The 15,404-nt window shown below is 40.9% G+C and overlaps 1 protein-coding gene across 2 annotated transcripts in view; it reads right to left on the bottom strand.

Annotated features, from left to right (window-relative positions):
- Positions 1-15,404, bottom strand: part of LOC109908741 (cadherin-10) — a 68,536-nt gene that overhangs the window by 21,295 nt on the left and 31,837 nt on the right. For both annotated transcript variants that reach the window (XM_020507408.2, XM_031796318.1), the window contains exons 3-6: positions 13,646-13,940; positions 6,952-7,071; positions 4,826-4,993; positions 4,185-4,372 (exon numbers count right to left, since the gene is read on the bottom strand). In XM_020507408.2, coding sequence (XP_020362997.1) covers positions 4,185-4,372; positions 4,826-4,993; positions 6,952-7,071; positions 13,646-13,940 — 771 coding nt within the window. The remainder of the gene's footprint in view (positions 1-4,184; positions 4,373-4,825; positions 4,994-6,951; positions 7,072-13,645; positions 13,941-15,404) is intronic.

Raw genomic sequence — 15,404 nt, 5'->3', positions numbered from 1 at the left:
GACTTTTTTTCTGCCACCCTAGGCGAGACAAAATGATTGCCGTATCTTGCAAAACAAGAAAAGTCTCAGTAAGCAAAATTACGTTAAAAAGATTTCTAAAATACGCATTTTCCAGAAATTGAAGTTAGGCGAAAAGACGTCTTCAGACATTGAGATCAGGTTCATTTTCGGTTCTGAATCGAAGTTGAAACTATGCATTTTCCGGATGTTGAAATTATGTACATTTTCAGCTCTGAATGAAAGATGAAAATAAGTCATTTATCTGTTTGGACCAAATCTGAACTAAACATACTGTAGATGTTTATGTTTGGGTCAAATCAAGGCTGGTCCCGACTGGACCAAAAAAAGACTGCTAGTTTGGACAGGACCAAAAAAAGAATGCTAATTTGGACAGGACCAAAAAAAGACATCCAAAAGATGTTGATGTTGATTCCTGTGACCAATCAATTTGGCTGTTCAAGCTCTGAATATCAGCTACCCAGATAATGTACTGTACATCAGGAGTTATCCTGAGCCTATTTGCAATGTAGAAGTAATTTTTTTCTCGCTGTGTCAGATCATCAACAATTGACGGAAACAAACTTGAAACCAATGATCATGACAATTTATCCCACGGGATGAAACTCCTGGAGAGCAGTTGTGAGTAGCCTGATTATCCATTAAATATTGACCATTTTACTTCAAAGTATCCTGTTTTTAGGATATGTTGTTTATTAACATGTCAGCACATTTTTGGGTTTGATTGGGTGCCATTTAGGTGTAAGTCTATTTGAATGGCGCAAACTGTATGATGGGCTCCCGAGTGGCGCAGTGGTCTAATGCTTCGAACACACCGACAGAGTCATTGCATTTTGGTACACCAGAATTACATTCATTTCCAATGAAACGCTGCGTTTGCCTTGCAGCATTGAGTTGTCGAGGCAGTTGCAGTGTGTTCGGTGTGGTGCATATGTTAGATTTATCGAAAGTTTGCGTCAAACTGAATGCATAGACGGCTTGACAGAAATGGTAGCAGAAGGTGAATGTTGGTGATGGTGAAACTTTTGTTGCATACATATCCAGATGATGCTACGTGCTATTTTGCGCAATGACACTGTCGGTGTGTTCGAAACGTAAGGCACTGCATCTCAGGTGCAAGAGGCATAACTACAGTCCCTGGTTCAATTCCAGGCTTTATCAGATCCGGTCGTGATTGGGAGTCCCATAGGGCGGAGCACAATTGGACCAGTGTCATCCAGGTTTGGCCGGGTAGGCCATCATTGTAAATAGGAATTTGTTCTTAACTTACTTGCCTAGTTAAATAAAGGTTAAATAAAAAAAATATGCAAAAAGTGCCTGTCTCATAACATTGTCATACATTTTATCTCCAGCCTGCTCGGCCAAGGAAACCCATTTCATGAAGCTCCCAACGAACAGTGGTTGTGCTGACATTGCTTCCAGAGGCAGTTTGGAAATCTGTAGTGAGTGTTAGACAATTTTTATGCACTACACGCTATAGCACTTCACACACATCAACACTTGTGCGGCCTACCACTTTGCGGCTGAGCCGTTGTTGATCCTAGACGTTTCCACTTCATAACAACAGCACTTACAGTTGACAGGGCCATCTCTAGCAGTGCAGAAATGTTACAAACTGACTTGTTGGAAAGGTGGCATCCTATGACTGTGCCACGCTGAAAGTCACTGAGCTCCTCATTAAGGCCATTCTACTGCCAATGTTAGTCTCTGGAGATTGCATGGCTGTGTGCTCGATTTTACACACCTGTCACCAACGGGTGTGGCTAAAATAGCTAAATCCACCAATTTGAAGGGGTGTCCACATACCTTTGCGTATATATAGTGTATTAGTGGACAAATAAAGCCCTCTGCAGCTCGGGAAACATTTTGTTTTCTCTCATAAAAGTAGTGCACTAAAAGCCATGCCCGCACTAAGCCACGCCTCCAACATAATTTGTATGTCTTGCCTTTTCAAGTGAATTGTCGAGTTACCACAATAAATGTTTTCTCCCCCCTACTTTCAGCCTCATGTTACCTGTAAAGCATGAGATTCAGGACAATGTATCATGTTAAACTCAGCCTCAAATAAGGCTTTATAAGATGTATTGTCATAAACAGTTTCATTTTAATGATAACATTTGCCTGCGAAACTCTCATTAACATTGATTGGTGGTAACTCTACAATTCACTTGAAAAGGCACACTGACAAATTATATTGGAGGCATGGCTTAGTGCAGGCATGGCTTTCTATTAGTTCTTTATGGCCACCCTTGACTGGAAGGGTTATACCAGTTTAACTGGACCATGGTAGATCTACATTATATTGGAGGTGTGGCTTAGTGGGGGGGTGTATTTTTCAGTAAGTTATTTTTGGCCACCCATGAGTGGAAGTGTTTTACCAGTTTAAATGGTCTATGGTAGAAGTACATTACTGACAGAGCTCCAGAGTCCATCTGTGGAGATGGGAGAACCTTCCAGAAGAACAACAATCTCTGCAGCACTCCACCAATCAGCTCTTTATGGTAGAGTGGCCAGATGGAAGTCACTCATCAGTAAAAGGTACATGATAGTTCACTTGGGGTTTGCCAAAAGGCACCTAAAGGACTCCGAGATCATAAGAAAAAAGATTATCTGGTCTGATGAAAGTAAGATTGAACTCTGTGGCCTGAATGCCAAGCGGCATGTCTGGAGGAAACCTGGCACCATCCCTATGGTGAAGCATGGTGGTGGCAGCAGGGACTAGTCAGGATCGAGGGAAAGATGAACGGAGCAAAGTACAGAGAGATCATTGATGGAAACCTGCTTCAGAGAACTCAGGACCTCAGACTGGGGCAATGTTCACCTTCCAACAGGACAATGACACAAAGCACACATCCAAGACAATGCAGGAGTGATTTTGGGACAAGTCTCTGAATGTCCTTAAGTGACCCAGCCAGAGCCCGAACACGATCGAACATCTCTGGAGAGACTTGAAAATAGCTGTCCAATGATGCTCCCCATCCAACCAGACAGAGCTTGACAGGGTCTGCAGTGAAGAATGAGTGAAACTCCCCAAATACAGGTGTGCCAAGCTTTTAGGGACATACCCAAGAGGACTCAAGGCTGTAATCACTGCCAAAGGTGCTTCAACAAAGTACTGAGTAAAGGGTCTGAATACTTATGTAAATGTGATATTATAGTTGTTTATTTCTAAGAAATTAGTAAACATTTCTAAAAACCTGTTTGTGCTTTGTCATTATGGGGTATTTTTTGTAGATGGTTTAAAACATGCATTCTTCTCATCAATTTTCGAATAAAGGCTGTAACATAACAAAATTTGAAAAAAGTCAAGGGGTCTGAATACTTTTCGAATGCACGGTCTGTGTAAAAAACAACATATTTTTACACCTCATTGTGCACAGTTAGGGATGTCACATTACTTTTAACATAATCATTGTGTTGAAAAATGTACACAACGTGTTAAATGTGACAACACAGTGACTATGTTAAAAGGAGCACGTCGTCCCTAACTACAAAGAGATGTGTTAAAAAATAACACAATTTGTGGCGTTTTTAATACATCTGTTCTAAAAGAGTAGATGCATGTTGACTTCGGATCCACAATGTGATTGGTCAATTAACACATCTAGGGTGGGTTGTATGGTTTTCAGATTTTAACACATTAATTGCAGAAATTGACACAAAATGTGTTGAAAAATGTACACATCATGTTGTGCCAACACGGTGATTGTGTTAAAAGTAATACATCTGGGATGACATGTTGTACTTCAAATAACTGTGACTGTACTGTATCAATAACTGGTGGTCAAGTCGAATAATCTTTATTGCACTTTCAGATATGAAGAACTGCTATTATTTTTCATCTGAGCCAGTACGTACGCACCACTTAGGTTATTCAATTTACATAATTCGCTGAGGCTCTGAAAAGCATGGCCCTGAAAGGAAAAGCTGAACCTGGATTTCAAAAGTCTCAGACTCTTTATTCAAATCCCAAGGAGGAATAAGGGTCTCTTGACAGTGAAAAGAATGAAGTACTTTCGTGAAGATGATGATAATAATAGAAGACGGGTTTAGTTCAGAGAGAGGATCACTCTGTCTGCACACAAAGTGGTATCTTGTGATTTGAAGCAGTGGGGTCATAGGCGATTAAAACATGAGAGCGTGGCACTCAGGAGTTTAGGGGCTACCTTTTTCACTCTGATAATGCCCTCCTGTGTGTTTTGGTCAGTGATGATGGTGAATATGTCCTGTCCGTCTCGGTCGACGATGCTATACTGCATCTCAGCATTCCGCCCCACATCCGCATCGTTAGCCTTGATCCGACCTATGGCAGCTCCTACTTCAGCTGACTCCAGAGTGCTCAGACGAAATGTATCTGGGGGGAGATGAGGAAAAACTATGATTTAAAAAAAGAACAGAATAAGCACTGCAATTTTTTGCGCAATTTTCCTTGTGTGGGAATGTTTGGAAACGTTGTCATTAATTGTGGGAATCCTTCAGAAAGGATTATTTCGTACAGATGGTTCTCTTTGGGACGATGATGCCAGTCCTAACCATAGGCTACATACAGTGCATAGAACAACATCTGCTTTTTGAAAGGACATTAAAGGTTCAGTACAGTGGTAGTTATGTCTTAAAACCTTATCCGACATTGACTAGACAGAGATCACAAGTTATTGTTGATAGGCCTACAAGCTAGAATAACCTTTGTTGACTTGGTTCAAACAGTTTTGCACAGTTATAAAGCACATACATGTACTGTACAGTACAGCATTGTGTGCGCCTAAATGAAAAACAGGTCAACAAGGAGAGCGGAATTGAGTCTTACGGTTGGCAAAGCGGGGTGGGCTGTCATTCTCATCAGAGAGAGTGATGCTGACCGTGGTGGTCCCTGATAGTCCACCCATCTGGCCAGCCATGTCTTTAGCCTGGATCACAACCTGGTAGTTCTCCTTCGTCTCCCTGTCCATGTTGGGCAGGGCTGTCCTGATAGTACCTGAGTAAGAAAATAGACTACTATCAGTATAAATAAGTACGACTGGTGTATGATTGGTCAGGTTTAACATGAGTTAAAAATAATTTACAAGGACAAGATCTACTTAATTTAGAATAAACAATAATCTGTATTGCCAGTAATAAGTATGAACACAACATATTACAAATCTTGTTGAGTTATCAAATGAAGGCATCAAAAGCTGAACACCAATGCATACAGCTGAAGTCGGAAGTTTACATACAATTAGGTTGGAGTCATTAAAACATATTTTTCAACCACTCCACAAATTTCTTGTTAACAAACTATAGTTTGGCAAGTCGGTTAGGACATCTACTTGGTGCATGACAAGTACTTTTTCATACAATTGTTTACAGACAGAATATTTCACTGTATCACAATTCCAGTAGGTCAGAAGTTTACATACACTAAGTTGACTGTGCCTTTAAACAGCTTGGAAAATTCCATAAAACGATATCATGGCTTTAAAAGATTCTGATAGGCTAATTGACATCATATGAGTAAATTGGAGGTGAACCTGTGGATGTATTTCAAAGCCTACCTTCAAACTCAGTGCCTCTTTGCTTGACAACATGGGAAAATCAAAAGAAATCAGCCAAGACCTCAGAAAAACTATTGTAGACCTCCACAAGTCTGGTTCATCCTTGGGAGCAATTTCCAAACGCCTGAAGGTACCACGTTCATCTGTACAAACAATAATATACAAGTGTAAACACCATGGGACCACGCAGCCGTCATACCACTCAGGAAGGAGACGGATTATGTCTCCTAGAGATTTATGTACTTTGGTGCGAAATGTGCAAATCAATCCCAGAACAACAGCAAAGGACCTTGTGACGATGCTGGAGGAAAAATGTACAAAAATATCTATATCCACAGTAAAACTAGTCCTATGTCAACATAACCTGAAAGGCTGCTCAGCAAGGAAGGAGCCACTGCTCCAAAACCTCCATAAAAAGCCAGACTATGGTTTGCAACTGTACATGCGGAGAAATGTCCTCTGGTCTGATGAAACAAAAATAGAACTGTTTGGCCATAATGACCATCATTATGGTTGGAGAAAAAGGAGGAGGCTTTGAAGCCGAAGAATACCATCCCAACCATGAAGCACGCGGTGGCAGCATCATATTGTGGGGGTGCTTTGCTGCAGGAAGCACTGGTGCACTTCACAAAATAGATGGCATCATGAGGTTGGGAAATTATGTGGATATTTTGAAGCAACATCTCAAGACATCAGTCAGGTTAAAGCTTGGTCATAAATGGGTCTTCCAAATGGACAATGACCCCAAGTATACTTCCAAAGTTGTGGAAAAATGGCTTAAGGACAACAAAGTCAAGGTATTGGAGTTGCCATCACAAAGCCCTGACCTCAATCTTATAGAAAATTTGCGGGCAGAACTGTGTGAACTGTGTGCGAGCAAGGAGGCCTACAAAGCTGACTCATTTACACCAGCTCTGTCAGGAGGAATGGGACAAAGTTCACCCAATTTATTGTGGGAAGCTTGTGGGAGGCTACCTGAAACGTTTGACCCAAGTTAAACAATGCTACCAAATACTCATTTAATGTATGTAAACATCTGACCCACTGGGAATGTGATGAAAGAAACTAAAGTTGAAATAAATCATTCAATCAACTATTATTCTGACATTTCACATTCATAAAATAAAGTGGTGATCCTAACTGACATAAGGCATGGAATTTTTACTCGGATTAAATGTCAGGAATTTTGAAAAACTGAGTTTAAATGTTTTTGGCTAAGGTGTATGTAAACTTCCGACTTCAGCTCTATTTACACCACACCAACAGTTCCAGGCAGATATTAACCCACAAATAAATTATCATTGCTGCATTCAGACAAGAATGCAGAGAGATAATAGGCACGCAAGATTCCTCATTTCAAGTGTTTGCATGCCCATTTTGCTTGTTGGGAATATTTTACCGTTGTCTGAATCCACTGAGAAATAGGGTTGACCCTGTAGAATACTGTACACAAGCTTGGCACTGTTCCCGTATGTTTGATCGTCAGCATCTGTCGCGGTGACTTGTATAACTGACGTGCCTGTGGAGGAGAAGATAGAGATCATGCACATATCCATAATGGGGAACCCAACCCAACTCAAGTGGCTGTGCCCCTACACAGTCATGCGTAATCCATAGATTAAGGCCTAATTAATTTACTTCAATTGACAAATTTTCTTACATGAACTGTAATTTGAAATTGTTGCATATTACTTTTACATTTGTTCAGTGTTGTTAGCTAGGGCTTGAAAAAGTGTATCTACCTGTCAGTTATAAACTAATTTACACACCACACACACACACACACACACAATGAGAAATTGAGATTGCGTGCTACTGATTAAACACAGACAAATCGAAAACTTTATTGTGCTTGTGCAGCATCTCCCCTCTCCCCACACATGACTCAAGTTCAGTCAAAATAAACACAATTTCTGACAAAATAAAAATGTTTTGAAAGCATTGTTTACTAATGGGTAATGCAGTCAGAGGCTATACAGGTGGTTCAGATTACAGTCCCCCCAGTTCTCTCTTTGCTGTAGGCATATGTGCACGTTTCAGTGCCCAACAGGTCGTAGATCTGATTTTTTTCAGATGTCCAGGAGGAACAAGAGAACAATGATTTAGAAGAGGAAGAAGAAGATGGGGAAGAATACAACCCAGAGCATGATGCATCATCTTCAGATGAAGAAGAAATCCCCCAAGCTGAAAGAGAGACATTTTTGCCAAAGAACAGCAAAACATCATGGTCCTTGTCACCATATGACAACCAGGGCAGGATGGCATCACACAATGTCATAAGGGTGACCCCAGGGCCCACAAGACATGCAGGAGCCCATGTCCAGGACATTGTAACGGCATTCCTCCTCCTCTTCTGAGGAGGAATAGCGAGAAGGATCGGAAGATCCAAAGATCCAATGCTCAGCGTGGTAAGTGTCCATAACGTTTATTATAAGATATAAACTGAACACTATGAAATATAAAACAATAAATGTGAACATGAACGAAAACCGAAACAGTACCGTGTGGCAACAAACACTCACACGGAAACAAACACCCACAACTTAAAAGTGAAACCCAGGCTACCTAAGTATGATTCTCAATCAGAGACAACTAACGACACCTGCCTCTGATTGAGAACCATACTAGGCTGAACTCAAAACCCCAACATAGAAAAACACAGACTGCCAACCCCAACTCACGCCCTGACCATACTAAATAAAAACAAAACAAAGGAAATAAAGGTCAGAACGTGACAGACATTGCCTCAACATTCTACATATTCATCACACCAGCCATCGAAGAAATACTCCTGGAGATTACACATTTTTAGGGTTTCCGTAAATATGGAGACAACTGGAAAAGGATGGTTGAGATTGACCTGCGTGCCTACATAGGGCTGCTGATCTTAGCGAGTATCTATAGGTCCTGAAGAGAGGCTACATGCAGTCTCTGGGATGTAGAGATTGGAAGGGTGATTTTCCGTGCCGCGATGCCACTGAAAGTCTTTCACACTTTGTCAAGACCTGCAAGACGTGTGAGAGAATCTGGCGGCCATAAGAGTGGTCTGGGAGAAGTGGGTGGAGGGTCTGCCATACCTCTACAACTCTGGGCCTGAAGTAACAGTGGATGAGCAACTGGTTCCATTCAGAGGTACATTTGTATTTTCATATCTATAATGTAAGTGATTTTATCTGTTAATTATATTATGTATTGCTGTAATATAATTGATTTATGTGATTGTTTTCTGGGACACTAATATTCATTACTGATAGTAATCTCTTTTGTCTAAAGGTCACTGTCCTTTCCGGCAGTATATGTCCAGCAAGCCAGCAAAGTATGACATCAAGATATGGGTGGCCTGTGACGTACAATCCAGCTATGCTTGGAATATGCAAGTCTACACATGGAAGAACCAGGGGATGCGGGTTGTGCTTAATGTGACAGATTGACTGAGGGGGTACAATGTCACGTGTGACAATTTCTTCACCTCTCATGAGGACTACAACCACAACAAAAGAGGCGTGGACAACCTGGACAAGGTGATTGGAACTTACAGCTGCAGGAGGATGACCGCCCACTGGCCTCTGGTCATCTTCCATAACATCATTGATGTGTCCTCATACAATGCCTTTGTGATATGGAACAAGATCAACCCTACCTGGATGCCAGATAAGCGTAACAAGAGGAGGGTGTTCCTGGAGCAGCTGAGAAAGGCACCTGTAACTCCACACATTCAAAGGATGGAGCGCCTCCCCCATACAGCAGCCTTTGCAGGGCTTGTGAAAGCTGTTCAGGGGGCTGAATCTTGTCCTAATCCACCTGAGGCTGCAGCTGGGGCAGGCAAGAAGAGATGACAATTCTGCCCCCCAAATAAGTACTGTAAAACAAATACTATGTGCTGCACATGTGCGAAATGCATCTGCAAAGTCCATGCAGTCACACTTGCATACTGTCCTGTATGTGCTAATTACAGTCGATTGATTTATGTTCTTCACATTTTTGATTTGCATCTATTATCTTATTTTCTTCTTATTTTAGTGTTGTTTTTATACATCTTGTGGGTGGGGGGGGCAATGGTTAAAAAAATGGGAGAAGACTAGTATTTTGTAGTTGAATTCCTTATTGTATAGTGTATAAGAATATATCACTATTTTGCCCAAAAATGTCAAGACTGTTATTGTTTTCCTTCAATAAAATGCATTCAAAACTACTTTCTGCACATTTATGCTACTTTCTTAGGCTATACAAGTACAATCTCTTGCAAAACAAATATATATGTTTACACCTATGCAGTATCTTTAGAAATAATAATAAACCTCTGGAGAGACTGGGTCAGTAACTAATACTCTTAGTAAAAGTATTTATCTTCAACTTGCAATCTGTGGATTCTATTCGATTAGATAGATTAAAATTGTATGTTAAACATCAGAGCATAGTTGAAAGATATGTGTTCCGTAGAAATCAGAAGAGGGTGGCCAGCAGAGATAGGTGGGATGGTCTGAGGGAAGCTGAGGGTTGGGATGTGGAATTGGAGACAAGTGAGAGTGGAGTTGCTGGGCGCGGGATAGAATGCCGGTCAAAGATAAAAGTCAAAAAATTAAGTCAAAATAAAAAGTATGTTTGAATGACACTGAGGGGCAGTGTTACAGCTAATGCCTGTTTTCCTGAGGCTGATGCCACACAGCTGTTTGTACACATGCATATACACACACTCTCATTCAAATGCACACACGTGCACATACATGGACACAAACACACATGTAAATAGTACCACACATGGACTCAAACATATTCAGTCGGCCTTGCTGTTAGGATTTTTGTTGTCCTTGATGTATTTTTTTGTTGCATTGCTGTTTTCTGTTTTCCTTCGTCTTTTTCTTTTTTTTAAATCTTTTAAAAATGTTGTTGGATGTTGGTGCATGGGGGGATAGTGGTGGAACTTACGCACTCCATAAACTATGCCTAGAGTTTCTCATTCTATCACCGCATAATTCATTTTTGCTTTTGTTCAATGTCCTCGATGCAAAAATGATAGGCTTCATTTCACCGGAAGGCATGGGACACACCATAGGGACCAGCATCCCAAGCTATTTGGATGGGCAATGACGGGTCAAAGTTTTGTCAGTGCAGATTTACGGAGTGTTTTCTTGGTTTTCATGAACACTTCCTGGCATTGTTTTGTCCATTTCCATGTTTTGTCCTGACAAAGCAACGGATACAGCAGCTTCAGCTTCGCTGCTAAGCTTGGGAGAAAGTGTCCATAGTTATTCAGTAACCCCAGGAAGAATGTAGTTGGCTCACGTTCTGAGGAGCTGGGGCGTCCAAGATAGCCTTGACCTTGGACAAAGCCTTGTGGAAAGCCTGTAGTGTCGATGACGTGTCCAATGTATTTAACCCCGGATTGGAAGAATGCACATTTCTCCTGAGAAACTCGCAGTCCATAGTCCTTCAATCTCTGTAGTGTTGCATCCAAGTTCTGGAGATGATCCTTTTTGTTCCTTTCCAGTAACAAGGATGCCATCCAGGTAGCAATGGTCTTCTGGCAATCCACTCAGGGTCTGTTCCATCTCCTTTTGGAACGGCGCTAGTGCTCTTGTGATTCCGAACGGTAGACAACAAAACCTGAAGAGCCCATTTTGTGTCAGAAGAGTAAGCAGCTCTTTTGACATTTCTTCCACATGCATCCGAAACTAGGCTTGGTAGTGGTTTATTTTGCTTTTGACTGCCGGCTAAATTGATGTATGGTAGCAGCTACTGTTCAGCGGACAACACAGGGTTAACTGTGACTTTCAACAGTCTCCACATATCCTGATTCCACCATCCTTGTTAAGGACTGGTACGATGGGTGTCGCCCGTTCACTCACACTGACCGGCTCCAGGACTTTGTTTTTGACTAGAGCAGGGAATGTCAACTAGATTCAGCTGTGGGAAGAAAAACATTTATTGAGTGGATGGTCAGGGGGCTAGAACATTACAAGATATTTGTCGACTTCAAATTGACCGCAAGAAGCTCAAACAGATAAAATATTGGACTAAAACATAATGACTTCAAAACTTGCCAAATTTGTATACAAACATGTCTCTCTTATGTGTGGGAATACTGGGTAACAGAATATCATCTTTAAAATCACATGGGGGTGATTTCCTGGTGTTTTTACAGCTTTTTATGGCCAACAATATATATTTTTAAATATGCGGTGTATATATATTTTTTTTTTCTGAAAATTTGGGGGACCAAACAAAACCCTGCCTGCTGGCCACCAGTTGGGGAACCCTGGACTAGAGCGTCCAAGTCAGCCTCAATTTTTGGTCTGATAGCATAAGGTACCGGTCGTGTTTTCAGAAACTTTGGTTTGTTGTCTGGCATAATGCTGAGTTTCACTCTAATATACAGTATTTCATGAAACCCAGCTCTCCATTAAATACTTCTCCATGTTTCTTTAAGATAGGCCTGTGTCTCCATGTGTCATTATATGCACTGATGGCCAGTCCAGCATGATTTTCTCTAACCACAAACATCCCAGTAGTGATGGACAGTTTCCTTTCACAATATAGGCTGGCATTTTTTCAGTTTGTCCCTTTATCTGAACTATGACCTCAGTGATGCCTCTCATGGCGACAGATTCACCCATGTAAGTCTTTAATATGATGTGTGCTGGCTGAAATGCAAGGTGTTCCAGTGTCTTTTTGTCAAACTGTGTCTGACACAAGAGATACAGCTGCCCGTGTCAATCTCTATATGCACCGGCTGCCCCTCTAGTAAGGGAGAGACATAGTAGCCGTGCAGCCCCCCAGCAACAGTCAGTATATTCAGTGTGACTTCCTCTTCTGATTGGTCACTTGCTCAACAGCCTAAACATGTCTATTTTTCCCGTGTTGGAATATCTCTTTCTTGTTTTCAGTCTTACACGTTTTCTCTGAACTCTTTTTGTTTCTGCAGGCTCGTTCGACAAGGCCCTTTTTTTTTACCACAGGCTCATCAATCTATGTCCTTACGCCAGCAAGTAAACGCCTGATATCCTGCTTTGACAAAGTGGAAGCATGTGCCTTGATTTCCCTCTCCTGATTTTCAGTTGCAACTTGGTGCACATTTCCTGATGAATCCAACTGTTGAGCCTCTTTTGCAGCTATTCCCATGGACACACTGACTGTAATAGCTTTTGCAAAGGTCCGATTACTTTCAGTCAGTAGTCTCTTGTGTAGCTTCATGCCTTAGCTCACATAGTAGTCTGTCTCTAATGCTGTCATTTAGAACATCAAACTCACAGTGCACTGATTTAATTTACTGCACTATTTAATCCAGCAGCAAACACGTGTCTCTGATTCTCCCTATTCCTGACTCCTTCTGTGGAACCCTTCAGCAATAACTAGTGATTTGGTGAAAATGGTCCTTCCAGTATTTCCACAATATCTCCACACGTTGTGTTACCTTGCCTATAGCAGACTGCGGAGTAAATTACATTTCTTTGGCCCCATAACACTAAATAATTTAGGCATAATTTTGTCCTCATCAATGTAATATGCAAGAACAAAATATTCAAACTGTTCTGTATATGAGCTCCGCTGCTCAATACTTTCATCAAATGTTTCCAACAATTCCAGCAATTCCAGCCACAATTTCATCAATGTTTTCAAACATTCCAGCAATTCCAGCCACAAATCCAGTCACTGTTTAACCTCAACATCCTCTCTCTGGAATCAGTTAATGATTCCATCATTATGTGAACACGATAGAGGACGATTATTTGCCATATTGGCAAATAGGTTTTTATTTAACTTGCAATTACACATTCTATTAATTTGTGGGCTCATAATTGGAAATGTATTCCAGTTTGCCCTTTTGCCTTTTTAAGGCTTTTTTGTATTTGTGCCTACTGGTTCATCTATATTATCTTAATTAAGTTCAGTGCAATGAGGCAAAACCTTCAACCTTCCACTATTACATATGGATTACATATGGATATTATGGTGTCAATTACATGATTTGATTTCCAGTTCATTATCTCTGGCTTTGTTAACTAAGTTTAAAAAATAATTGTCATTCACATTTCTTCATGGAAATACAGCACCACAAAAGGACCAACTCAGACAATGCAGTTGTTTTTACTCACCTACATCTGACATCTCAGGGACACTGGCGAAATAGATGTCTTTTGAGAACTTTGGCTCATTGTCGTTGATGTCGTGGATCTTGATGTTAAATTCAGTATCAGCCTCCAGAGTCTTGTTGGTCCTCTTGTCCACCACCTTAGCGTGGAGTGTGTATATGGCCCTCTCCTCCCTGTCCAACCGCTTAGTGGCGTGAATGTCACCTGAGTTCTCATCTATTAGAAACAAGCTCCCCACCCCGTCTCCAGTTAGAATGTACTTCACGTTACCTTCCCCTCGGTCCATATTGGAATGCAGCTGTGGATAGAAAGAAGGAAAAACCATGTGAGAGATTTCTTTTGAGATGGAGAGAGCATTCAGCGCCAGTCAGGAAATTTGAAATGTACAAAAAACTAAAATGGCAAGTACAGTTGGCAGGTTTATGTAAATAACAGATTCAACACTAAATTCAACATCTTTTTACATCTGCCTTGGATTAGTCTCTCTGGACAGATATTCATATACAGCCAAGCTTGCTATAATAATAATAATAATAATATATGCCATTTAGCAAATATCTTGAGATTTTGATTATTGCTCACTATATTGGCCTTGGATACATTCAATTCACAAACATTTAATTTCAGAGTTTATATACTCTGGGCTGATGATTACCATCCCTCACAATTGATTTACTTAATTTAAGAAAGGGAAAAACAAGAATGCAAGCACAAGCATGTTAGCTCAGAGACTGAAAGGCAATGGTTCTTGTTTGGATCTTATTTGGTTCTTGTGTGGACCATAAATTGCAACATAAATGGGCCTCACGGGTGGCGCAGTGGTCTAAGGCAGTGCTAGCCATGCCACCAGAGATTCTGGGTTCGAGCACAGGCTCTGTCGCAGCCGGCCACAGCCGGGAGGCCCATGGGACGGTGCACAAGTGTCGTTAGGGAGGGTTTGGCCATCAGGGATATCCTTGTCTCATCACGCACTAGTGTCTCCTGTGGCGGTGCAGTGCATGCTGACCAGGTCGCTAGGTGTACAGTGTTTCCTTCGATATATTATTTTACCCCTTTTTCTCCCCAATTGGTAGTAGTTACTGTATATCGATATATCGAAGGTGTACCCTGTCTGATCAAAATAATCATATTCTGTGGGTAATTTTAAGCGGACAACCTATGAGTCCTGTATTTGATGTTACAACACCCACATCAACATACTCCCACATAAAAAAATACTATACTATTCACTCCAGTGTTTTTGAAGATTATAGTATTTATATTTATAATAGTATTTACAGTTAACTATAGAATGAATACTGTAGTCTACTGTAGTGTTTTTGCAGACAATACTGTAGTGTTTACTATAATGTTATTGCTTTATTATGTGCAAGCTTTCTCCTAGAGGAATATTCAAAGTCCACAATTTCCATAATCTGTAGCTAGCTCACAATAGGGTCTATTCAAGTAGTTCAACATTCCTTTCTATTATGTGTAGTGTAGTGTACACAATATATGGTCTACTTGGCATGTTTCTCACTTATGGGTGACACAAATTGGGATATGGGGGGAGGGGGCAGGGTATATGCAAATTATTATACAGTAAAGTGTGCTTACTTGCACACTTTACTGTGGTATTTACAACAGCGTTTTCTTTTGTGGATACTACTGTAGTATTCCTAAAGGAAATTTCTAGTATACTACAAAATTCTATTGTAAGCACTTACATGATTGAGGGATACAAAAGTGTGTACGGTAGTACAGTATTCCACAGTATGCTACA

Source organism: Oncorhynchus kisutch, linkage group LG18, assembly GCF_002021735.2.
Source record: "Oncorhynchus kisutch isolate 150728-3 linkage group LG18, Okis_V2, whole genome shotgun sequence".
Lineage (NCBI taxonomy): Eukaryota > Metazoa > Chordata > Actinopteri > Salmoniformes > Salmonidae > Oncorhynchus > Oncorhynchus kisutch.
Note: the sequence above shows the minus strand (reverse complement) of the source record. Positions and strands in the feature narration are given on the sequence as shown.